Source organism: Calypte anna, chromosome 3 (genome assembly GCF_003957555.1).
Source record: "Calypte anna isolate BGI_N300 chromosome 3, bCalAnn1_v1.p, whole genome shotgun sequence".
NCBI lineage: Eukaryota > Metazoa > Chordata > Aves > Apodiformes > Trochilidae > Calypte > Calypte anna.
In genome coordinates, this window is record NC_044246.1 from 96,471,595 (window position 1) to 96,498,965 (window position 27,371).

The 27,371-nt window shown below is 36.9% G+C and overlaps 1 protein-coding gene across 1 annotated transcript in view; it reads left to right on the forward strand.

Moving 5' to 3' along the window:
• The window catches only part of SNTG2 (syntrophin gamma 2), a 139,649-nt gene that overhangs the window by 76,574 nt on the left and 35,704 nt on the right, over positions 1-27,371 (forward strand). The window contains 3 exon segments of the mRNA XM_030447919.1: positions 6,172-6,301; positions 14,194-14,232; positions 23,716-23,832. Of these exon segments, the coding sequence (XP_030303779.1) occupies positions 6,172-6,301; positions 14,194-14,232; positions 23,716-23,832 (286 nt within the window).

The window sequence follows — 27,371 nt, forward strand, 5'->3', positions numbered from 1 at the left end:
AATGTAGTTAATTCTATTGTAATATTTCATTTTTCTTACATGACATCTAAATCCAGTGCAATTAGCACAGAATATTGCATTATTTTTTTTTAATTGTCTGGGTTCTTTTTTTGGTTTGTTTTCAATTGCCTTTCTTGTTTCTTAGCAGAATCTTCTATTTTACCTTTTAACCTTTTGGTGAGTTAACAATATGCCTTTAATTAGCTCAAATACAGTGGAAGTTAAGAAGTGGAATAAATTATTTTGAGAAAGGTACAGGGATTCAACACAGCCTCTCTGTTAAAAAACCCTGAATGAGTACTTGCTTACAGTTTTCAGTAAGGATTATGTTGAACATGAAGTTAAGAACAAGTATGTACCTGAAAGGTAGCAATACGGTGGCAAATGGGGACAGAGAGATTAATATCTGAGAAATGGTAAGATGAAAAATAAAGTATAGTTGTGGAGGGATATTATTAATCATATGCATTAAGAGCTATTTGATGATGCAGAAAAAAGTACACTAATTAAAATCATTGGTGACACAGAATCAACATCATGAGTATAGAAGAAGAGCACAGCATGTAATGAAAAGATTTTCCATTGGTAATGAGATGCAACACAACAGTACGAAGTGCAGGGGATGACATTAAGGATTATTACTACAACAAAAATAGTTTTTCATGGGAGCATAGTAAAGCTTTTTGGTAGATGGCAGAAGAGGAAGACAAAGGCTGGGTAGAATAGTTAGGTAAAGAATAGCTCTTAAACACCACTGTCCTGAAGATGTATAAAGGAGAAAATATTTTAGAGTATACAAAGAGAAAGACTTCAGAAGTTGGAAGCATTAACACCTTTATAAAAACACTGCTAAGATTATCTAGACTCTATGTATAATTCTGGTTATTCAAATTAAAACAAAATTTTCTGTTGAAAAGTTTCTGTTTTCTCAAGAAGTATTGTACTTTCACTTTAGGATTTGGTAGCAGAGTTTGGCACTTAAGGAATTTCAACTTCTTTTATTTCCCCATTCTGCATGGAGTTGGAAAGTGACATTAGTTTTCAATGGCTTTTAGACCTCATAGACTTGTAATGCAATTGATATATTTCAGTGTGGGCAATGTTGGTGATTGCACACACATGTGTGCATTTTTTTTGCTATAGTTAAAAAGTATTAAAACAAGCTTGGCATCTGCCTTAGTGGTAGTCCATTTTGTAACATTTGTAGTGAATTTGCTGATCTCTGGAGCACTCCAGAAAACACTACATTATATCTTTAGGTGAAATATAGAAAAAATAAGCCACAAAGTCCTTGGATTTTATTTTTTTTTTAATTGTGCTATTTACAGTTTTTGAAAGACTGCATGAAGGCTGCTATGTGTGTTTTCCTTTCAAAGCATCATTAAATTAAGTTCTTTCCAGTATGTTTGCTACAGTTCTTCTCAAGCCGAAGGACATTCTGAAAATAACTTCAAGTAATCAGGTAAATGCAGGCTACAGAATAAGATCTGCTCAACAGAATAAAGAGAAAGGTACCCTAAAAGTAGCCAGGCATTCTGCAGATCTCTCCACAATAAGAGTAATTTATCCTTGGCTCTACTAAGCTTCTAAAGCAGAAAAAACCCCAAGGTATAGGCAGGAAAAAAGAAGCTAAGAGCTGTGTCACAGAGTTAGAATAAAAGATTAACACTGAATACTGAATAATACTGATTCTGAATAATACTGATTCTTAGAGATCAAGGATGCTTTAGTATCTACTCCTTACTTGAGAAATGATGCAAAATGTTTTGCCTAGAAATTAGACATTATTTTTTATGCCACAATATAATGACAGTCTAGAAGTCCATCAAAAATCATTGACATGAAAACTAAGAAACTAACTAGGTTTTTTTGCACTCTAGCGCAGCATGCTTAAATACATCCCTTTAATTCTGTTCAGTAGCATGAAGCCAACATAAGGAGAGTGAACAACTTTATTTTTTGAATCTTCATCTTCAAGATATTTAGCAATTATTTTATAATCTGTGCTGCAGCTAAGTAAATGCACAGGCAAAAATGAAGCACTTCTATTCTTTTCAAGATGCTTGTATTCAGGACCCATTTCCTCTTTCCCTCAAAGATTATATGTTGCTCTGGAAAATTTATGTGACACCTATTCAGTCTCCTTTATTCTAGTAAATAACATTCCTTAGAAGACAAAATGGTAGATGATACCATGGCATCCTGCCAATACAAAGAAGAAAAGCCAAAATAAATCCTGTCCCCCCCAAAAGGTAAACAGATTATTACCCTCAGAGAATTGTTTGTATTAACCACAGAGTTCAAAGAATTATTGCTTTTTGTTTTGTATGTTTCTGGAAAAGCTGAGACTTTGTCTTTTCCACTGCTTGCTGACAGTATACTAAATTCTAATCTACCAGGATTAGCTCAGCATGATTCTACCCCAAAAAGTCTTCAATAAATACCTCAGGATTAATAGCCTTGAGTTTCTGCAGCTGACCTGCTTGCTTCCCACTGACTGACACTGAAAAAAAGAAAAAAATAATCTGGAGCAATATGTTGAAGTCTATATTGCCCATTACTTAGCTTTATAGCTGTTATTTTACAAAATGTCTATGTTTTCAAGAAATAAATATTTTCAGTTGACTGTTGTGGGGAAAATTATTTGCATTATGATTTCAGTAATAATGATAATTATAATTATATGATCAAGCTTTATTGCTTTTTATTCTGAGAGTAGAGGGTGTTTAGATTTCAAATCTACCATATTACCATGTGTAAGTCAAGCATATAAACATCTACTTTTCCCTAACCAACATATCTTTAGACAGTATAAATTGGTTATTTGTATCATGGAAAATTTCAGATCTTGAAGAAGTAATACTTTATGTGCAATTTAAACATAATGACATTGATGATTTTTGCAGTCATGACCCCCTCACTGGAAGTGTTCAGGGCCAGGTTGGATGGGGCTTTGACCAACCTGGTCTGGTGGGAGGTGTCCCTGCCCATAACAAGGAGATTGCAACTAGACTTTTAAGGTCCCTTTCAACCCAAACCATTCTATGATTCTATGATAGAGATTTGTTGTCATGAGCTTTAGACTCCTCTTGTCAAAAGCTTTATAGAGCTTGAACTGGAACCTGAGCTGGAATTATAGTGGCAGTATATTGCCACTAATTATATAAATATAGATTATAGATTATCCAAATATAGATTCTGTTAGTCAACTCAAATATGCCAAAGAATTCCTAGAGATATTTATGCATTGCATTGGAGACTGAAGCCACTGACATTGACTCTGAAGACATTTTTAGTTTTTAATTGCTTGTGTTGATTGCAGTAATTGTTAGCATAGGAGTTCCCTTCTGTCATCTGAGGAGTCTCAAACCCGCAGCCTCAGCATTGCTCGGGTTGTCCATATAACAGCGTGCTAGCCAGCTGTGCCACTCAAGCCTCACCCTGAGGGCAATGAGCACTTGTGGCACAATGAAGGTAGTGCAGTGCTGAGAGAAGCAACTGACCTCTCTGCAGGCGTGCTCAGGAATGAGCTGAGCCTGTGCTTCAGGACTCACCTTTTATTGGCCCCCTAATCCTGCTCATGCGCAATGGGGGCCCGCCCTAATTAGGCACAGGTGGGCTTAACACAAACTCATGCCACTCCCTGGGAATTAGTGGCACCTGGTTGCTTCATTTCACTACATACACCTGTCTATGCCATGAGCCACAAGCTTCTGGAAAACGCTGTGAGTGATGGTGTCAAAAGCTTTACTAAAGTCCAGGTAGATAAGGTCCACAGCATTTCTCTCGTCCACTAGGTGGGTCACCTGGTCATAGAACAAGACCAGGTTGGTCAAGCAGGACTTGCTTTTCCTGCTGCCTCTGATCCCTTGGCCATACCTGCTGCCTCTGATCCCTTGGCTGTCCTCCACTAGCCATGTGGGTGCACTCAAGCTAAACCTCTCCATAATTTTTCCAGGCACTGAGGTCAGGCTGACAGATCTGTGGTTCCCTAGATCCTCTTTTTAGCCCTTCTTGTAGATAAGTGTCACACTGGCAAACCTTCTGTCATCTGGGACCTTCCCTGTTAACCAGGACTGTTGGTAAATGATGGAGAGGCACTTCATGAGCTTCTCTGCCACCTCCCTCAGTACTCTCAGGTGAATTCCATCTGTCCCCATAGACTTGTGAGTGTCTGGGTGCTATAGCAGGTTGTTAACTCCTTCCTCCTGGATTCTGGGGGGTTGTGCTCTTCTCCATCTTTATTCTCCAGTTCAGGAAGCTGAATACCCTGGAGATAGCTCATATAACTATTAAAGATGGATACAAAGAAATCCTTAAGTATCTCAGTCTTTTTCTAATCCTTGGTTGCAATTTTTCCTCCTGCATCCAAAATGGATGGGTATTCTCTGTGGCTTTCTTTTTGTTAATAATGTATTTGTAAAAAGTTTTTTTTTGTTGTCTCTTATGACAGTGGCCAGATTAAGCTCCAGCTGGGCTTTTGCCTTCCTAATTTTTAATTTACATGACCTAACTAGATCCCTGTACACATGCCCGCCCCTTCTTCCAAAGGAGGTAACCTCTCTGTTTTTTCCTAACTCCCAATAAAATTTCCCCATTCAGCCAGGCTGGTTGTCTTCCTTGCCATTTTGTCTTAGGGCACATGGGGACAGCTCAATCCTGTGCTTTTAGGTTTCCTTCTTGAACAATGTCTAGCCTTTCTAGACCCCTTTGTCCTTTAGGACTGACTCCCAAGGTATTCTCTCAACCAGTGTCCTGAATAGGCCAAAGTCTGCCCTCTGGAAGTGGTGGAGGACCAAGAATGGTTTTTTTTGGTAACAACAAGTATAACACTTTACAGCTCCTTGAACAGTAATGCATATCAGTTAATGTTAATATATCTATTAGGATACTTAATTGTGGTAATATTATGTGTGATGAGTATTTTATATGACCTTTCTTAGCAAGTATATGGAGTTCAGTGTTCATGTTCACCATCAAGCTCTCTACAAATGACAAATGTAAGTTAATAACTTTTTCAGTAAGCCATGAATGAGTAACTGCCTATTAACCTCTATGTGTAATTTTGAAAACTTTTGTTGTCATTTGTGATAAATTAAGCAGTAAAGGACTTCCTTTTAGATCACAGATCCCAGGAAAGGTCATGAACTTCATAGAGCAGTATTCTTAATTCAATACTTTGCTTTCTTTCAGGTTAGTACCAGCATAATATCTATATATCTATAACATAAATATCTAATTTGTCAATATAGCAGTGATGCTGTTTATATTATATATAAAATGAACATGCACACTCATTCAGATAATAATTGTCTTTCACAATAGTATATGACTAAAATCAAATTCTCATTGCATTAAATAATCTATGCAGCTTTCTGAAGTTTAGTTGCTGATACTCGTGGATGTCATAAGTTTTACATTTAGACCATGCCAGTACTTAATGAACTTATGTTGTTCCTAAAAAGCACATCCCACCAGCTTCCAAAAAGAGGGAGATTTCAGAAGTACAGACACAGTGCCTAACTTAATGCAGATGGTAAGGAAAGCATCAGCGTTTGTAGAATAAAGTTGCTGTAAATGTATGAAAGATTTTTAGAAGCATTAGCAGGTGTCAATGCTTTTTTGAGAAATAGCCCTGCATTCAAAAACTATTTTGAGAAACTTCTAAATACATTTTTTTCAAATTCCTATGTCATAAAAGAGCTTAAGGGAGACATTGCCTAGAATGTTTTGTAGAAAAGCATAGTAATCCAATAAATTAAAGCTAGGAAAGGCAGCTCTTTGCAACTTGATACATTCCTAATAAATGAAACCAAAATGCAATAAAGAAAATAGTTATTTTGGCTTAAGAAAATTTTATGTTTGTTCAAAAAGACATAATGTATACTTCCTGAATACAGTACTTTAAGTTCAGTAATTATGAACGTAACATGTATACTCAAAGGAAGTAAATCAGCACAAATATATTTTGGTACAGAGAAAGTACGTTCTGTATGTGTTGCTCCTGGTACTGCCCATTATTATCCTTCCTTCTGTTGCCTTTCTTTTGATTTGTACAGTTAAGATTAAAACTTGTCAAAAGGTATAATTATCACTTGAACACTGAAAATACTGGGCAGTTTCAGAAAACTGACATATCTTCCTTTACGGATATATTTCTTCTTACTGCAGATCTAATGCATTTGAAGTGCTGGCACTCGATGGAGTTAGTACTGGGATACTTCAGTTTTATACAGCCCAGGAGAGTGCTGACTGGCTGAGAGCAATATCAACTAACATCAGTGATTTGACACTTCAAAATGTATGTTACTTTCTGCATATTTTCTTGTCTGTGCTATTGTAAAAATATTTCTATTTTTCAAAGGGTAGAAAATAATTCAAATTAATATAAAATAATTCAGAATATACAAATGCATGTGTATGGGGAGGAAAAAGAGAAAGGAAGAGAAGTAATTTGGTCAGTCAAAAGCATCAAGTTTTCAAGACTTGCAATGTTACTATAGAACAGAAAATCAGACCATATTTTTTTTTTTAAAGATATTCGTCAGGCAAAATATTTATCCTTTCTGGTCATTTCACAGAACCTTAGAGATTACTGGATATTTCATTTTTTAATCAAAATGTGCTTGAATTTAGTATTTCTAGATTTTTAAGTAGGCATGTGGAAATTTTGTAGCTAGTGAAGTGTGACTTATGGAGGCTTATTGGAAGGCAGTATTTTTACCTTTCTAACTTTTCTAGGAGTTGAATTATTTAAAATCATATTATTTCATCTATCTCTCTGGAAGTATAAAGATTCTTATTCTGTTTCAAGTAATTCCTGTAAATTCATAGGTAGCATTCTAAGCATTTGCTATTAGAAACAGGAATATTAAATAATCCCTGAAGAAATAGAAAAATATTATTTGGACATCACATTCTATTCCAAGACAGAACTGAAAACTGTTGAAGTCTAGAATGTATCATAAAGTTAAATAGGGAGCTCAATAAGATACCATACATTTGAGTTTTTTTTAAATGGTAAAAATCAGTGATGAAAACATAAGAGCACTCTTGATTCTGGAAGAATTGCATGTGCTTAGACTGTAACTTTTCCTAAAATATGATTTAGTAGCATGGCTTTAGTTTATATTATATACTTCAGGTTCATTGTTGGTTAGTTCTTCAGATTAATTTGTATAGAATTTACATAGAATTTCAACATAATTGTCTGTCAAAACAGATTATAAACCGATTTTTTGCCTGGTCTTCCAAAGTGACTTGGAATCACATTTAATCACAATAGTTCATTTATTACAATAATTCTTTTTAAATATTCAATCGCTTAAGTGATGTCTGAAAAAAATAAAACACTTTTGCTTATGGTGCATTATTTATAATTATTCTCTGTTTTCTCTTTAGTGAATTACATAATTTAAAGGGTATTACTATTTGATAGTTCTAAAAAAGAAACGAAAATTATTAATAAAATTTCATAATTCCTTCTCTGTGAATAGCACAAACAAGTGTGTGGTAATATTTTTTTGAGCAGCTCCAGTTCATAGTTACTAAGCCAAATTGTTTTGCTTTCTGAAGAAATCTACTGAATAAAAAACCACTCCAAGGATACAGGTGAATAAGATAATAAGAAGTGGCTGTAAATGCAAGTAGATTTTATTAGTTGTAGAGTTCTAGTCTCTTTTTTTTTTATTTTCAAATGCACTATGTACAGTAATGTGTGTCCTGACATGGTACCTTCACTGTGTTGCAAAAACAGTATTTTTACAGAGTACCTCCATTGATCTCTGTTATCTATATTGTACTTAATTCTGTAAAGAAAGTAGTTCATCTGGTGTTTGTATAAGTGGCTGTCATGGAGAAATGTCTGAGAACAACAGCCATGATAAATCTGTGTTTTGTGTTCTTTGTAAGATACAGATAAACTCTATACAGATCACATGAGAAACAAGTACTTAATGCCGTACAGGTTTTGTGAGGAGTGCAGCCTGTGGTGCAACTGGAAAGGTCTGACCAGAGCTTTATTTTAGTTAGTGATCATCAGAACAGGAGATGTAGTAGTTAGTGAGAATCCCTCTCATAGCAAACCATTTTTTAAAACCAGGACTGTGAGGCTGGAGTGCAACTGAAGTATACAGGAAAAGAAGGTTGGAGAGAACTCCATGCTTTTGAACAGCCAGAGGATACAAACTTTGACATCCACAGTGCTTAAAGCAAGACCTTTGGATTAGGCTTCTTGAAAATCCATTTTGAATGCTTCTTACTATTACCTTAATACTATCATTTTAAAAAAAGATTGTTCTCTTATCAGACTTCTGAAATTGATATTAGAGGATGGATCTGCAATTCCTCAGAGGTTTTTCCTGTTTCTGCACATCTCAGCTCCTGTAGAGTCTCCCCCATTTGGCAGGAATGCCTGAAGGTAATCACTGCTGGTTCAGAGATTATTTTGGATAATCCATCCCTTATTTTATGGGGTAATTTCTTGAGTCTTTGCTGACTCACGTCCAGTTGCTTTTCCAAATATTTGAACTTTTCATTTCTTATTCTGCCCTATACCATCATCTCTGTACCTAAATTAATTGCTAGATCTGTGGTCACAAAGGACCTCCTTGTTGGCATAAAGAATATCAGACTTGATCTAATGCTTAGTATTTAAGCAGTACTTTCCATTGTTCACTTTTTACTTCCACACATTTTTTAGATTTTGTTTGTGCTGATGCTTGTTTCTTGACCTCAGCAACTCTCCCTGCACCTTAGCCATTCTTCATCTACGCCTATTCATTCTACTCTTATATACATCTCTTGTCGCACAAGTTGGCATACTATTTTGAATATTTTCTTTTAGAATCTTAGTTCTTAAAGTGCTCCTGATACAGATATTTCATTGCAGTGCACCCTCTTTTTCATGTATCACTTTTGCTATTTTTCCCTAATACACTCTTATTCAGCAACTGGGAGCTCTTTGTTAGATCCCCTGCTGATGCCAGAAGACAATCCTAATGTAGTCAGTACAAAAATAGTTCTTCCACAATGTGCCACTGGTGTGAATCTCAGACTAGGCTTTTGAAGTAGTGGAACATCTAACTTCTCTGTAAAGGAAAAGTCTATGGGGATCAAGTGTAAAGGAGGAGTTATCTTTTAATAGTGAAGATGTTAGAATTCATGACTGCATGAGGATGCTACCTCTGGATGTTAGTGTATCTAGAAAGTGTTACTTGATAGATGAGAGATAGTGATGTTGGTACTAGCCTGGAGATAGTTCTTATAAGCCAGACGAGCATGGGGAATACTGCAACATTGAAAAGATGTAAGGGTGTCTTTTCAGCCCTCTGTACCAATTTATGTCTGGTCTGGTTAGATTGGAAAATCTAATAACTGTCACCTTTACAAGCAGTATGGGTTGTTGTTTTTTTCTAAGGACCCTTGCACCAAATTATTCATTGCTCAGTTCCTATTGTTTTTCACATGCTTTTCTGCAAGTGTGAAACTTCCCTATCATTTTCTAAAATGTTCTCAAAGCACTTCACATTTCCCTTTGTCAGAAGAAAATAGTGATGAATCAGGACCTCAGATTTATTTCTTTGTACACCTCTTCGCACAGAAAAAGGTTAAAGAAGCTGAGGGGAATGGGAGAACAGAAACTTACAGCACAGTTGCCTTGATGAAACAAGAAGCACAGGAAAAAAGTTGATCTGCCTGTGCTTCTCACTGTTCCTGTTCTTAATTGGTTCAATTGGAGGTTTTTTGCAGGCTGAAGTGGCAATGCAGTGCTGGAGATAATAGGTATTTCTCTCTTTGTTTTGCTCCATTCAATCAGCTATTAAACATGTGCAGCTTTTCTCATGGATCTTAATTATTTCCTCTGAAACTTAACAGTTAACATTAATGCGGTCATAATCAGTAGAAACACCTAAAGGCAATGTTACCAGCTTGTTTACATGATAGAGACTTGTTTCTTACATTTATAACTTTCTCAGGGTTTTTTGTGTTTTTCTCCAGTATGTTCTAATGGTGTTATTTTTTTTTAATGTTCACAATTGAGTAGTTCATAAGCAAGTATGAGCTAAAATGCAGTTTTTCCACTTAAAACATTATTTATGATTTTTATAAATCATTGCAGCAATTTCACTGAAGGATGGCAGAAACTTAACATTTGGCATCAAAACAAGGTTATTAGTCTGGATAATAGTTATGCCTTTGACAGCTTTTTTAGCTGTGTGTGTCGTAGTATGTAAACCTTTTCTTTTATGCCTTCACGTGTACATATTTCTAAGTAATACTCCATATAGCAGTACTGTGAAAATTTTCTTTCAATAGGGATAGACTTAAGAAATATGAGCTTTGAACATGCATATAAAAAAAGAAAAGACTGGAAGGTCTTGGTTTCTTTATACAGCAGAATGTGGGGTACACATAGGAATAAAATTCTGTGTGTCAGAAACTGGGTGTCCAAATGGTTGTAAAAGTAAGAAACACATCACCTAAATTTAGCATCTTCCTACAGCCAGAAAAAAAAAAAAAAAAAAAGGTGTCTGTTAATATAATTTTCTCCCTCTGAAGAATATAGTTATATATATAGCTCTTTTTACCTTTTTTGGCTTACCAAAGTTAAGTGAGATAAATCCTGGCCTGAAAGGTATTTAGTGTTAGTTCTGAATCATCTCAACCCTGTTCTGTTCCTGCTCCGTGTGTATTCATTTAGAACAGAGTATAAGAATTGCAACTACTTAATAGTTCCTTTTCCAAGTTGCCTGCAGTCTTTGCAGATCCAGGCTGCAGTTCCCCTGTTGATTCCAAGTCCTATTACTGTATTGCAGTGCTGAAACCTCAGGCAATTTCCAGCAGGGTGCTATGTATTTTATAGTGATTGTATTCCTGTCTCTCTGCACCAGCTGTAGAGACATGAACAGAACATGTGGGGTAGGTAAAGTGGAGAGTGCATGTCTCTCTCTCTGCAGCCCCATGACATAGGAACATAGGGACACAATATGATGCAGAAGAGATTTTCTCTCCTAAGTTTTGTCAGGGCTGCAGCTGTCCCTGCTTTGAATAGGGAATGAGCTAAGGCTGTGCACTGAATAGCTGTGGAGTCCAAAGACTTCTTCCCTCTTACTCTTACCAGTGGGAAGCTTACCGGTGGTTATGAGGATGCTTTTCACTATACTTTACACTCATTCTGCAGAAAAACTGCATGTCCAGTCTCATACATAATTTTCTCAGTTCATCTGAACACTGTACAATAAAAAGTAGGGTAACAGATTTCCTTCCTGTCACATATGGAGCTTAAGTTGTTTCAGCTGAAGAGGATGAGAGGCAACAGGATCCCTGCTAGTGCTGTTTATTTGTACACTTTATATTATGGTAATCTTATTACGCAGTGTGTCTTTGGCCACCTGCAGGGAAATACTCTGTGTGTAACATGGCTTCTGCATAGTCACTTTGTGTCTGTATTTGTTTCTAAAGCACTGGAGAAAGGTTGGAGCTAACTACAGCGGGGTGTGTTGGGATTGTTACTGATATTAAAGTATTCCGGTTGCCTTTTCACTGTGGCCCTACACAACTACTCAAGTTGATCCTTATTACTGAATCAGACTGGTGTGGTCACCTTCTCCCTGCAACACTGGACATGTCACCAATTTGTTTTATCCAAGTTACAGAGTGGGGTTCTTGAGTTCCTACTGGTTTGTTACTGCCAGGGCCCTGAGAGCACCAGGAACCTCTGCCACCTCTTCAGCCTCCCTAAGTGCTCCAGGCCACCTCTGGACAGGCTGCTGTAGGCAGAGCTGTGTGTGAGAGCTTCCAGGAACCTTCCTGGGGATACCCACTCTTCTTGGAAACTGTGTCATCTCCATCCTCAGGCCTTTTCAGTGCTTTGGTGCAGATGCCTGTGTTTGGTGGCCGTGACTCACCTCTGTTGTAGTGATCCCCATTCCTCCTTTGGGGTGGTGGGTAACTGGTGGGGAGAATGGCACAGCCCCTTCAAAGGGGCTGGCAGGCTCTCCTAGCACTCTACCCAAAGTCAAAGCCAGGCCTGGCAGGGGTCCAGGCTCCAAGCAGGTCTGGCCACCTCATTCTCAGAGCCCCAGTGATTTCCAGCTGTCTGATCCAGCAGCACACCTGCACTATTTGACAACACAATTCAATTCAAATAGGCTGCAAAAGTGAGCATATAGGGGAGAAGGAGCCCTGGGTTCCCACAGTGAGTTAGGACTGACTGGTGAGTTCCTACATCTCTGAGCCTTGGTGTCATCCTGTGTCTGTAGTCAAGGTTTCTGCTGTCATCTTGTGCTCCTCCACATTACATTTTATTGTTAGGCCATTTTGTTCACAGTCATAGATAATTCACTCTTTGCAGACTAATAACATCTATTATCTCCAGTGTGTGTGCATGTATACACTTTTTATATTTTATATACGTGCATGCACCTGTATGTTTTGTATATGTTTTTTATCATTCCATCCCATGGCTGTACTTGGCTAAAACCATGTAGGAAATTGTCTCGTGGTCATTAGATGCTTATCTTATGGCTGAGAAAGCAGCTCCAGACTGGCCAAGTCCAGATAAACCCTGACACATCATGATGCCTGTGTCATTAGCGTAACTCAAAGCCTGTTGAACTCTTACAGGTGTAGTGGGTGTGTCTGGGATGGAGGTAATTTTCCTCATAGCAGCCGTATGGTGTTGTTTTGTATTCATGGCTAATAGCAATAATAACACACCAGTCTTTTGGCTGTTGCTGAATGTTGCTTGTGCAGGCCTCAGAGCTTAGACTTTTTCTCACTTTGACATTCTCGTGAAGGATGGGCAAGGATCTGGGATAGCTGACCCATGCTGGCCAAAGAGATAGTCCATACCACATAAGGTTGTGCTTAGAAGTGATGTAGTGTGCAAAGAATGTAGAGGCTTGTCCTTCAAGGTGGTTGTTGCTTGGAAGCTGGTTGGGCATCAGTCTGCTTAGAATCATGGAATCATAGGTTCAGGTTGGAAAAGACCTGAAAGATCATGCAGTTGGACCCTTTGATCTTCCAGTCCAACTTCCTTGTGGCAGGCAGTATCTTGTATTAGCTTTGTATCAGTTGTTTTTTTTCTCCTGCTTCCTTCACTAATTAAGCTCTCTTTACCTTTACCCACAAGTTTTCTTGCTACTTTTCCTCCTATTCTCTCACCGTTCCTGCTGGGATGAGAGAAGGGAATGAGTGTGTCCTCAGCAGTTCGCCAGAATCAACTCACCACAACAAGCAATGGCATCACCATATTTACTGAGCTATATGGCTTCAGACATAGCTCTGCTTCCAAAGGTGCTCCACAGATTTGATCTTACAAATCTTGTGTGGCCAGAACATATAGAATAGCCTGAGATTTCTTCTATTCTTTTGCTGTGGTGACAATTGTGGTTTATGCTCTATGTAGCTGGAGCTTTTGATCTTTTACCACCAGTCCTTTCACTTATTATAAAACAGCCTTTTTGACAACAAGATCCTTTGGAATTACTCATCAACTCTAGGACAGTTTGCAGGTTATATCCTTGCATGCAGAGGAGGCCATCTTTCCAGTAATTTAATCTTTTTTCTGTCTAGATACCATATCATTACTACACTTACTAATGCTGCACTTCAAAGAAGTGTTTCACTTTAAAGAGGAGAATATTTATCAGGGTTTGTCCACCACTCATTTGTGCAAACTGTGACTGCCAGAGAAAAGGCAAAGTCAAGGAAATTCTTCATTATCTGAACAGAGAGGAAAAAGAAAGACACACAATTTTAGATTGAGAAGTAAACTAAACAAAGAAATTCTAAACAATATTCTTTTCAACTCTGAACACATTTTATACTTTTCACAAGTACTGAATCACATGACTCATTTATAGATCTGCTGAAGCAATTTTTTAACTGAAACCTGAGTTATCAACAGTACAGTATAATAATTTCACTTGGAGCAGCAAAGTTAAATTCATAAATGCAAATTTTTATGAAGAATTTGATGACAACTCTTCTACAAGTCTTCCTGTCTTTTGAGTCCTAAGTTTTGTAAGTTTAGTGTAATAGTAAAAATCTAATATTTATGCACTGAATGTTTTAATTTCTTATAACCTGAAAGCACTAATGCACTATACAATAACTAAATCTGTGCTAATTGCATCACAAAAGCTCTTTGCCATGTTAATATCTCTTGTATTCTTCCATCTCTTACAGATGAAAATGGCAAATAAGTGCTGTTCTCCCTCAGACCAGGTAAGACTTCCATTATATCATCCAGTTTTTAAAATTCTTGTGATGGATTTAAATTGTGAAATCTGTAGAGCCTGTGTACACACATTTAGTCAGTTGTAAAATTCTAACACCAAATTTTCTATGATTTGAAGTTATGAAATTACCTTCTTAATACAGCACATTCTTACTAATCCATGGTAATGTGGAGAATCCAATGCTGTAGATCTGAAATGTGGTTTTGTTTGGGACATGAAATAAATGAGAGAAGGAGAGAGGAACTCACAACCAGGTCTTGGGAAGCACAGTGTATGTTTGCATGCAGTATTACAGAAGTGAGATTGATGAGTTACCTGTATTTACATCACATATGGTACACAGATAGCAAAGGAATGTATAACAAATGAAGTCTGGTTGCATGTGTCATTCTGTGCAGACTGTTTGCCAGGGCTGTGTAGGACTTCTAGAGCTTGGAAGCCTGTTGGGATATTTCTTCTGCTTCAGCTAACTAAAGACCCCAGTGAATTTGCTGCATTGGGAAATATTCTTACTTCTTGTAGCAGAGCAAAGTGCTTTTTTTGATTTTTGTGTCCTTTGATGTAAGTGCAGAGAGGGGAACTGATTGCATTGAATCACTACCTAGCAACAAAGAACTCAATCTCTGCTGAATCCAAAAATGCTGGATTTGTAGATTATCAAAGTGAAAATTAGGCAAGGTGTATTTTATATTGTTATACTACAGAAACTTATTATTAACTTTCATTGCAGAAATCAGAGTCCAGAAACTCTTCTTATTGGGATGAAATAAATATTTATTAGTTTGGCAGGTTATATATTCTGTCATATGTCTGTCACCGTTTTGTCAACTTTTTTGTAAAATATACTTGGACATTTATATACACTTCTAGAATTTCTTCAAAATATTTAACCACTAACATACTCCTACACAGGAAAATGTTTTCTTGTATTTGGGTCAGTACTTTGAATAAAAATATACCTCAAAAATCACCACAGGCTTTAATTCTGTGCAAAGTAGATGAACAAGTTACCACCGAAACCAAAATAAATAAACATTTTTGGAAGTATTTAACTACTATCTGAATTGATTTTTAATTATTAATTGAGCTGAAAAATGTGTTTATGAATGCCTGAGATAAAGGTATTCAATGGGGGTATCTTGTGTTCCATGAACGCTCTCCTACAAGTGCCATTCAAAGTTTATTTATATCAGTTTGGGAATACATAATGAGATTAGTTGAAAAAAAAGAAGACATACTCATCCTCAGCTTTCAAAAAATATTGAGAAGAGTCATACAACCCATCACTAACTACCTAATTTGATTTCCTAGATAAACAGGCTAATCTCCATAAACTGCCTAGATAGGCAGTGCAGAAAATTATTCTGTTCCAGTGCTTTAAATCATCCTGATAGAAGCTGTTTTTCCCATCTTGACTATGCAGAGGTCATAAGGAGAGCAGCTTCTTTCCATATCATGTAATGTAAGTGTGTAAAGTTAGGCAGTACAAAATTATCCCACTTTTTCCATTCCAAATATGAAAAGAAGGTCAGCTACCATTAAGACCTTTATTTCAGGTGTTGAAAATTTAATGTTGGACTAACAGCAACAAACATCAAATTGTTCTCCACCAAAGAGCGAGGGAAAAAAAAAAGTTTATAATTAATTTGGGCAGATCAGGTAAATAAAACTAGCAAAAATAAAAATACTAAAAGACCAAAAGTGAAAAATTCAGACTTCAAAATGTCCTGTGAAATTTTTTTCTAAAAGCAACCAAAATGTATCACATAGATATATAAGAGAAATAAATAAAATTTTTCAATGATAATTGAAAACAAGAGGAAGATTTGATCTGTCTGACAGGCAGAAAGGGACCTGGGAGTCTGGATCGACAGGAAGCTGAACATGAGCCAGCAGTGTGCCCAGGTGGCCAAGAAGGCCAATGGCATCCTGGCCTGTATCCGAAACAGTGTGGCCAGCAGGTCCAAGGAAGTGATTCTGCCCCTGTACTCAGCGCTGGTGAGGCCACAGCTTGAGTCCTGTGTCCAGTTCTGGGCCCCTCAGTTCAGGAAGGATATTGAGGTCCTGGAGCAGGTCCAAAGGAGGGCAACCAGGCTGGTGAAGGGACTCGAGCACAGACCCTATGAGGAGAGGCTGAGGGAGCTGGGGCTGTTCAGCCTGGATAAGAGGCGGCTCAGGGGAGACCTCATCACTCTCTACAACTCCCTGAAAGGAGGGTGTAGCCAGGCGGGGGTTGGTCTCTTTTGCCAAATGACTTTCAACAAGACAAGAGGGCATGGTCTTAAGTTGTGCTGGGGGAAGTTTAGGTTAGATATTAGAAAGAATTTCTTTACAGAGAGGGTGATCCGGCATTGGAATGGGCTGCCCACTGAAGTGGTGGATTCTCCGTCCCTGGAGTTATTTAAAACGAGACTGGATGTGGCACTCAGTGCCATAGTCTAGCAACCGCAACGGTGGTTCAAAGGTTGGACTCGATCTCTGAGGTCCCTTCCAACCCAGCCAATTCTATGATTCTATGAGACCAATTGATTGCCTCTGATTAATGGAGCCTATTAACATCAGTTCCATTAAGTTCATACAAACCTTAATAGGTTTCTGCAATTGACTTAAAATTTAGAGAAAAGCAAGGCTTAAGAGATCGAAGGTCACCTGAAGAGCTGCCTTGAAGTAAAATTGGTGATTGCCTCAAATTTATCATTGGTTTTGAGTATGTACAAGAATTAAGAAACAAACAGGTCCTTGGAGTTTCATTACTGTGTTGCCTGTGGTGAATTTTCTTCATTGCCTTTGGAGTCCAACTTAATCTTTCATAAAAGGATAAAGTTGCATCAGGATAGATTTCATTCAGGGTATTAACAAACTGGGATTCAGTGTGAAGAACATAAAAATTTGGTTTGCTAAGCCTGGCTTTCTCCTTGTCTTTCATTTTGCCTCTGATGTGTTTTACTGGGAACTGAATTCCCAGAACATGATGAATCCAATTGGCAGCCAACTAAGCAAATTGGAGTGAAAAGAGTATGATCTTGCTTCGCAGGTCTAAACCAGCTGGGTTCATGGGTTTCTTTGCCAAAATAACATGTAAAAGTTTGGCCTTTGCTCTGTGTCTATGATCCAAAGTTAGAATGAGGTAGTGGTAAAGGTAGTAGTAGTGTAGCTATTATTAAAGTATTTTTACTGTTAAACAGTACTGTGTCATGAATTAACTGGCATCGTTTGGCTACTCCCACACTTCTAAGTTCTCTTCTCCCAACAAAGAATTTGCTTGTTCTTCCCTTCCCCTTCATATATTTCACTTGCTAGTTATACTGTTACTGTTTTATGAGTACAGCCTCATGGTTGGGATAGCCAGCTAGAGTGTTGCATCTAATTTTTAGCACTGTTTGCAAAAAGATACTGACAGAGGTTTTCCATGGGTACTGTGGACAGCTTGAAAGGAAAACAGGGCAGGAGGGATGAAAATAACATCCAGGAACGATAAGTTCATGCTCAGAGAATAACAGGAAAGATATGGAAAAAAAGTGGCACACAAGCTACATATTCTTGTTCGTGAGTTTTTGCTCTTTTTATGAACTAAAGAAGCTTTTTTATTCTTCCAGTTTAAGGCCAAAATCATTTGAATTTTTAATGGACAGGGCAAAAAAAAAAGACCTTAAGTTCTTAAATTCTTGTTACAGCAAAAACTATTCATGTAAGACTACAGTGCAGTAAGACTACAGTGCAGTAAAGACTACAAAGTGCTAATAGACATTGTTGAGAGAAATTATGAAGTATCCATTACTGGAGATCCTTAGATTAAGGATGCATTTTTAGAAACAAAATAGTTATCATGGTGTACTGCATTTTAGAGATAATAGTGTATGAAATTTCTCTGAAGCTCTTTTTCCACTCTGTTTTTTATAATTATATGTAATTCTAAGTAAGGAACTTTTCAGATATGAAGGTTTTTCAGACTGGTTTTAATAGCAGAAGAGCTGCCCCAGATATACCATGAACATGTTCACTTGCTTTCATCCTGCAGAATAAAAGAAACCTGCACATACTCTTTTAAGATAATTTTTTTATCTTTCCCCATCCCCCTATTTTCTCAAAACCAAAACTATTTTTATCTATATTGTGTAGCAATAACATTGCTTTTTCCTAATAAATAAATAATATCTCAAGGAGATTGAGGTGCTAGAGCAGGTCCAGAGAAAAGCAAAGAGGCTGTGAAAGGATCCAGCACAAGTCCTGTGAGGAAGGGCTGAGGGAGCTGGGGCTGTTTAGTCTGGAGAAGAGGAGGCTCAGGGGAACCTCATCACTCTCTACAACTCCCTGAAAGGAGGTTGGAGCCAGGGGGGGTTGGTCTCTTCTCCCAGGCAGCTACCAGTAAAACAAGAGGACATGGACTTAAGCTCTGCCAGGGGAGGTTTAGGTTGGATATTAGGAAAAAATTCTTTACAGAGAGGTGATCAGGCATTGGAATGGGCTGTCCAGGGAGGTGGTGGATTCTCTGTCCCTGGAGGTTTTTAAGAAGAGACTGATGTGGCACTCAGTGCCATGGTCTGGTAACCACAGTGGAAGTGGATCAAGGGTTGGACTTGATGATCTCAGAGGTCCTTTCCAACCTGGCTGATTCTATGATTCTATGACTTAGGTTAGTTTCAGACTACATGTTTATCCTACAGCTAGTTTCCAGGAGAAACTGCTGTTTAACATTTCCATGAGAAACTGCAATGGATGAATCTAAAAATACCAATGTTTTTATGCCAGCAACATACAGCAGTTGACTGGATCTACAGATGTTTCCAGCATTGAGTGCACAAGCCAGTTCTGTCTTCAGAGAAGAATCATGGTCTCTGATTAAGCTGACTTACCAAGCTTCCCTTAGCTATTAGCCTATTAAAAATATTACTTACTCTTTTTTCCCCCCTTTTCTTCATATATTTCTGCCTTGTGGATTGTGAGAAAGATTTTAGAGTGTATAATTTTCTGCACAAGCACCTGCTCTTCACAGCTTCTAGAATCGTTTGCTTTTCCATCTATTGTCACAGAGCTGTGATTTCACTGGACTACTACTACCACAAGATCAAGCCTTCTTCAGTATTACTATCCCATTAAAATTATATTGATGCATTTTTAAGCAGAGTTACCATTTTATTGATTGGGGTATAATTTGTAGAAGGATCCTGAGACTGAATTTTCAAACTGACTTCTCTTCTTTGAGGGTTGTTCTGCAGCAGCTATAACAAGCAGCTGTAGTTTGAAAGGTTTTCTTTTTTATTTTCCCAGACTACAGACAAAACAATTTAAGTCTTTATTTGGTGAACAGGAGAACAACAAATTGTTAGATGTACTTTACTGTTTTTGTAATATTGCTAAAAAATAACAAAGAGGTATAAGACCAAAGAACTGTGAAGGACCCAAGTTTTTCTCTTTTATTTAGTTTGGATAGTTCCTGTGGATAAAAAACCAAGTCTTGAGAATATACACAAATTCAGATACATATCTTTCTTCATAGTTCCCTTCAGACTAGTATGGAGAGGTTGCTATTTGTGTCATTCAGACCATGCCTAGCTTGGGTGTATAATTTTCATTTTTGAGCAAAAGCTCATAAAACACTTGAATGGAATTTCTAGGTTCCTTTGTAGTTTCAAGAACATTTTGTTTTGAATAGTAGCCGTTCTGACATAATAGAATACACCTGATGTATATTTGAAAACCATTAATGTAATGCATTAAAATGTCTAGCATTCCCATTTTTTTCTTTGTTTGTTTAGTTAACAAATACATATGTGAAAGGAATAAGGATTTTTTTCCTCAAAAATAGTATTTTTCAAAAAATGCAGTTTACCACTTGATTTGGAAAGACCAAAAAAACACATTACTTAAGCTACCTCAGGATGTACTTCTCTTTGCTCTCTTAATTATGTGTTGTTCCATTGTGCTTCATGGTACAACACTGGCTCTTAACTTGCAGGCCAAGTTGGCATCTGTTGTAGATTCTTATCCCACCTTAATTGCATAAGCGTACCCATCTGTTGAGATGTTTCCTACATCAGAGATCTACTTGATTTTCTTTCTTCATTTCCCCCTGGAGTGTTTTGCATCATTGACTTTTCATAACTATTTAACTAAAAGTACTGCATAAAAACTGTACTGCTTTATTAAAAGTAGCACGTTTCCAGTCATTGCAGCATCTAATGCTTTATTGCTGTAGGAAAACAATAAGTGCAAATAAGAATTTTCATTTGTCTGCTATGATTGGATTACATTTTGTTAGTGACTTGTTTTATCTCCTCATAATGAGTGTGATTGCTCATTTTATTCCCACAGGAACTTTTGGAAAGTGTATTAGAACATGTTATAGACTTAATAATACATCAATGATGTATGGGTAATTTTCCATACAGTTTTGAACAGCAGTCTCAAATTGATTATGCAGTATGGGAATAAAGTGGTGAATCATAGAATCATAGAATTTTCAGGTTTCCAAGGGACCTTTTAGATCATCTAGTTCCAACCCCCCCTGCCATGGGCAGGGATACCTCCCACTAGCTCAGATTGCTCAGAACTCTGTCCAGCCTGGCCTTAAAAACTTCCAGGGAATGGGCTTCCACGACCTCTCTGGGCAACCTGTTCCAGTGTCTCACCACCCTCCTGGTGAAGAACTTCTTTCTAACATCCAGTCTAAATCTTCCCATCTCTAGTTTGAATCCATTCCCCCTAGTCCTGTCACTACCTGACATCCTAAAAAGTCCCTCACCAGCATTCTTGTAACCCCCTTCAGATACTGGAAGGTTACAATAAGGTGTCCTTGGAACCTTCTCCTCCCCAGACTGAGTAACCCCGACTCTCTCAGTCTGTCTTCATAGGAGAGGTGCTCCAGCCCTCTGATCATCCTTGTGGCCCTTCTCTGGACACACTCCAGCATGTCCATGGCTTCCTTGTAACAGGGGCTCCAGAACTGGATGCAGTACTCCAGGTGGAGTCTCATGAGAGCAGATTAGAGGGGGAGAATCACTTCCCTTGGCCTCCTGGCCACGCTTCTCTTGATGCAGCCGAGGCTCTAGTCAGCTTCTGAGCTGCAAGTGTACACTGATGGATTATGCTGAACTTCTCATCCACCAGCACTCCTAAGTCCTCAGGGCTTTTCTCAAGTCACTTTCCAGCCTATATCAGTGCTTGGGATTGTCCCGACCTACATGCAGGACCTTGCACTTGAACTTGTCTTGTTGAACTTCATTCATGAGGTTGGCATGGGCTCGCCTCTCCAGCCTGTCAAGGTCCCTCTGGATGGCATCCCTTCCCTCAAGGTTTCAGCTGCACCACACACCTTGGTGTCATCAGAGAATTTGCTTAGAGTGCACTCAATGTCAACATCCATATCACCAACAAAGATGTTAAACAGGACTGGTCCCAACACTGGTCCTTGAGGGACTCCACTTGTCACTGGTCTCCATGTGGACACTGACCCATTGACAGCCACTCTTTGGGTGTGGCCATCAAGCCAGTTGTTAATCCACCGAATGATCCATCCATCAAACCCATGTTTTACCAGCTTGGAGACCAAGCTGCCATGTGGGACAGTGTTGAAGGCTTTACTTGGGTACAGGTAAATGACAAGAAATACTGAGAATGTAATGTAAAGTAAAGAAATGTAAATAAGTAAAAAGAATGCTACGTAAAAAAAGGCAAGTAAGAGAAATGCTGAGGATGGGACAGTTTGTAGTGTTATGCCTTATTAGAACACCTTCAAACTTTAAGTGGCAGGTTTCAACCCAAACAACAGAACAGAACAGAAATCATGGGACTTATATTCCCACCCACTTAATGAGCCCCAGTTAAAATGTCAGTGGCCTATCTACGGACCACAAGCAGCCAAGTTATGAATTGAAACAATTCCATGCAGATTTTTGTTGAAATAATTATTTTTCTCCATTTCTGTGGTTTAAATGACCATAAAATAAACTGGTCAGTAAGTAATATGTGTGGAAATAAAGTAAAACATTATATTACATGTTTTAAAAGATGCATAATTTTATTATTTATTATTTATAATTGTATTATTTGCTTCCTAAATGTATATATATACTGAGACTTCAGTCAGTATTTTGCAGCAATACTTCTCTCCAAATTCTAAAGTGATTTACAAACGTGTTACTTTTTGACTATTTTTGTTCATATTTTCATTTTTTGAAAAGAGAAGAAGTTAATGTAAGTGTTCATTTTATAGATGTATTTTAGGAAGTTCAGGAAATGCTGCAGCATTTTGTTTACTAGCACTTTTAATATTAGGTAAGTGATGGTGCTAGAACACAAACCATAATCTTAGGATTTGAAAAAAAGATTGGAATGGTTTGGTTTGGTTGGGTTGGGTGTGGGTTTTTTGGTTTGTTTTTTTTTTTTTTATGGCATTGAACTATTAAATAATAGCTACCTTTTCCAGATAAGTTTTGGGTGATTTTTGTAAGATAGAAAACAGCAGACCCTTATTTCTAATTTCTACTGTGAGTTATATAATTGTTTCCGTGTTCCACAAGTTATGTTGACAATGCAAAGCTAAGTAATATTTTAAAAATTGAAATTGAAAATTTGAGTACCTGTTTCCAGTGTTCCTCTTATTCTATACAAAATGAAGCCTAGAATGTTTCAGTTTGTTGGTTTGGGGGTAACAACATTCGTTATATTCTACTGTCACACTATGGCATTATACTTTCATAAATTTGTATTTTTCTCAAAACAAAAAGCATGCAGCTTTACTTCTTAATTTTTTAAATTAATTTATCTAAATATAAAGACATGCTTATTTCATGGGAGTTGGACTAGATGACCCTTAAAGGTCCCTCTCAACCCAACACATTCTATTATGATTCTATGTATGATAATGCCGTGAGAGCAAAGTTGTTAACAAATGAGTTTGCCACCTGATTCTATGAGAGCATAAATTATCATGCTATAACGTGTATATAAAAGAAAGTATAAAATTTCTGAAAGATAATCAGTCTGACGAGAACACTTTGTTAACAGTGGCAGATATAAGTATACAGAAAACTGATTTCATATAAATGTATTTTATCTCGTTCAGATGTATTTCCGTAGCAATACATGTAACAGAAATTTCAGTGTGTCCCTGTGTTGACTGTGTTATAGATAGGATCATGGATTTTTATAAACTACTGGCTGAACTATTTCAGTAGACATAGGTTTTCTGATGGCTGAAGTGAGAGTCTGCTGAGACAAATATAAGTGTTTTTTTAAATTGAGATTATTTTAGAAAAAATTCAGACATCCTGTACTGTAAGTTTAAGTCTCTTCAAGGACACACTGGTGTGATACCATCCGCCACTACAGGAGTGTTAAGAAGACAAATGTGAAGAAGTGGATGATGCATCCTATCCTTATATTAGCACTCTTCCTTGTGAAAAGACCTGACCTATGTTATTCTCCACTGAGAAACAGAACTTTAGTTTTCAATTCTTTTCCTGTACAGGTCATACATATGGGATGGGTAAATGAGAGACTTGAAGGAACTGATTCATCTCAGCTCTACAAATCCAAGTTTCTGGCACTGAAAGGCTCATCCTTCTACATTTTCAGCACTCCTCCGGTAAAGAAATAATATTTTTGTGACATGTTCATTGTAAATGGGACCTGTTTGTTATATCTGGGGCTTTTTGTCTTACCAAGGTGAAATTGTCAGATGAGATTTTAGAAGAAGTTAAAGCCATAGGTGCCACTGAATTTCAATGAGTATTTAACCTTTTTCAAGGTCCTCTGAAAATCTTACCATACCTGGATAGTTCAAAGATTTCTTAACAGGGAGGAAGTATTTTAATTTTAAAACTTGTCAGGTTCAGATTTCTCTCTGGTTGTTTAGACCCAGTATTTCTTAGCTTATTTATTCCAAGGTTTTCAGCAGATGTAATGAGGTGGTTGTTACATTGTTGTCTTAAAGACAAGATATATCATTAAATACACCATGCATACTATTCCTAGATGTTTCTGGAGTTTGCATACAAGAAAGGGATTAAGCTGTTACAGAGAATCCAGAGCTAAGTGTACAATTTAAACAAATTACAGCATCTTGCTCTGTTAATTTACACAGTAACAAGAATTCTATTACACTAGAAACTACTTAAATAATACTTCTCGTAAAAAAAACCTTAAAAAATTAATTTAAAGAAATCAAAGAGAAATGGAGAATTTTATACTCCTAAAAAGTGACCCATACTTACCACATGGTAGGTTTTTTATCCTATATTTATTTTCTCCAGAAGACCTTTGCTTTAAACAAATCAAAAATAGTGAAATGTCTTTTTGGTCCTGAATTGAGTCAGTGGTCTCAGTCTACCTCTGGTGTTCTAACCTTTTCCCCAGTTACCACAGGTTCTGCTGGCTTCAAATGTCAGCATGATGTTTTCTTTGTTATCTCACAAGGTTCCTCTTCAGGAGATTAATTAAGGTATGCAAGCTACAGTCTTCTTATCTCAGTCCTGTGACTCTTGAAGACTGTTTTAAAGGCTTCTGGTCGTCCTCAAAAGTCTCCTTTTACGCTAGTGTAGACCACCCCATTCCAAGAAGTTTTGTTTCAGGGATAAGTTTCTGTGAATGTTTGTTGGAGATGTTTATGGGTACAGCTCAGGGAGTCTCCAGCCTCTTGTTCTTGCCAAGTTCTTTCTCTTATCACTACACACCCCACCCCCAGCAAATGGCTCTTTTTCTTGGGGGGACCACAAGTTCAGAGGAGTGTCTACTCCTGAGTAGAGGAGTAGACTTCAGAGGAGTGACTACTACCTGGCTGGACCTGTCCCTTCATTTGGTCTCCTACACAAGTAATATTCTGTTTATACTCCATTTCAACAATAACTTGGATGGTATTTCCAAAAATTTATGAGCTTTAGCATAAAAGTAAGTATCAAGAATATGTGATTAGCAGTGGATTGTTTTTTTGCATCCATAAAGTGGCTTGTCTGACTGTGTGGAAGAAATTTATAGATTTCATTTACAAATTCCTGTATCAGAATTGTGACATATTACAGAAAACTGTGCGTGTGAAAAGCACCATTGCACAAGTAAAAATTATTTTTGTGTCAATGTTAATATGCAAGCAGTATTACATTACATTCTAAAAACATGATAGATTCCTGTCTAATTTTAGACCTTGAAAAGATTCTGAATTCTTATCTTTGAAGATATTGGAGAGATATTATTCAAATTTGTTATTCAAAAGAAAACTACTCTTCATGTCATTGAAAATTTCTAGAGAATTGAAATATTTTAGCTATGAAATATATGCTATGAGTAGAGGAGGTTTGTACTGTTTGATTTTTTTGTCTTCCTCGTAGCTCAACATGTTTTTTTTCAAACTCAGGTCTTAAAGCAGCCCTGTCTCTGGAGGTGTTTTCTTAGCTTTAATTGCATAACTATCCTTTTCAACATGATTAAATAAATAGTGCTGAAGTGGTTTATGCAAAGGCAGTTAGGTAATCGCTGTTTATGCTGTTTCTACTTTTAAGAAAAGTAAGAGAAATAGTTCCACCTTTGAAAAACATTACAGTAAAGAAAAGCTTCCATAATACAATTAGCACATGAGCAGTGCTTTGAATGTTAGATAGTTAGATAGTTCTGCTATGTAAAGTCTAAATACTTTGTATCTATCTATATTGCAAATTACAGTCAATGTAACGTATTAAGAAATAGGTGGGGGTGAGTTGGAGGGCATAGACCTGAGAGTGAATGGTTCTGGTGAACTTTCTGACATAAAAGTCTCCATTTATTTGTTCATATATTTGCTTGAATCTGACTGCTTTTTTAATACGTGTTTTGGACCATCAAGTTTTGTTTGTTTTGGATGTCTTCAGGCTTCATAAACTACTATATCATAGTTCATCTCAAGATCATATCTTTCATTAATTGGTTTTAGTGATATTTGGCTATGTCTTTTGAAGAATGAATTAAGAGACCAGTGAAATGAATTACACTTGTCCTAAAAGTATTTCATCTTTGCCTTTTTAGTACTTCTGTGTTGGTTGGATGCTCCTGCTTAATTGTCCGATAATGCAGCAGTCACCGTATTCCATTAATAAACAATAAATATATTATCCTTTTTTTTTTTTCCTTGAGTTTTACTCTTTAAATGTAAGCAGTTTTTTAAAATAAAATATTTGGGTAGGTGGAAAGGCACTGAAGTTCTAGAATCTGATTCAGAATTTATAGAGATAGAGAACATGTTTTATGTTCCCTTTTACTTTAGTGAGTTTTGGAGTGTGATTCACTTTTACATGCACCCCATCTTTATTTCTCATATTTAGTTCATCTTTTAATTCCAATCTCTGAATAGACATGGAAATCTTTAATTCCTATTTTATAATATAAGCTAGGGAGTAACTTTTTTTCAGTTTGTTGTTGACTACATTTATGTCAACAAATGTCAGTAAATGAATTTAGCTTTATTGCTTTCTCTCTTATTTGAAAGAAAAATTATAACACAAACCTGCAAAGCTAATTACATGTGGAATATAAGCCTGAAGTGGTGCTCAGATAGCTTGGTTTAAGTAACACTAGACTTTAGTAATTTATTTTCAGAAATCCACTGTAGTGCCTGTTTTTAAAACACAAGGAACACACAGAAACTCATGCTGAAGTAAAAAGTACTTTTGCAATACTTAGAATTTTTGAAACTCTTTTGTAGCCCTTATTTCAGTCTCTCATTATGGAGTTAAAGTTGTAACTTCAGGTGCCTGCATTTAAAGGACTGAAACATCCTTTAAAGAAAATGGATGATGTTGAACTTTTTGTGAACTTTTCTGGTTCTTTCCAGCTGATTCATTGACTAGAAATATATTTCTGATTTTTTTTAAAGCAATGCAGTCTATAACAATAACATTTTAAACTTAAACATAATATGATAGTTCTGAGAAAACTAAAAATCATGTCAGTTTTTTTTGTTTGGACTCTCATATCCCTTTATAGTCTATTTGCTTCCCCTCCTTAAAATCCCTCTCAACACAGTGTTTGTGTTCTCCAGATGCCCTTGCACTCTATGATATTCAGACAGTTTCACCCTTGGCTTTAAGTATAGAAGCCTTTCTCCAAATACACAGTAAAAGAAAATCTTGGCTTATATAGTTGCTGTCAGTTATCATC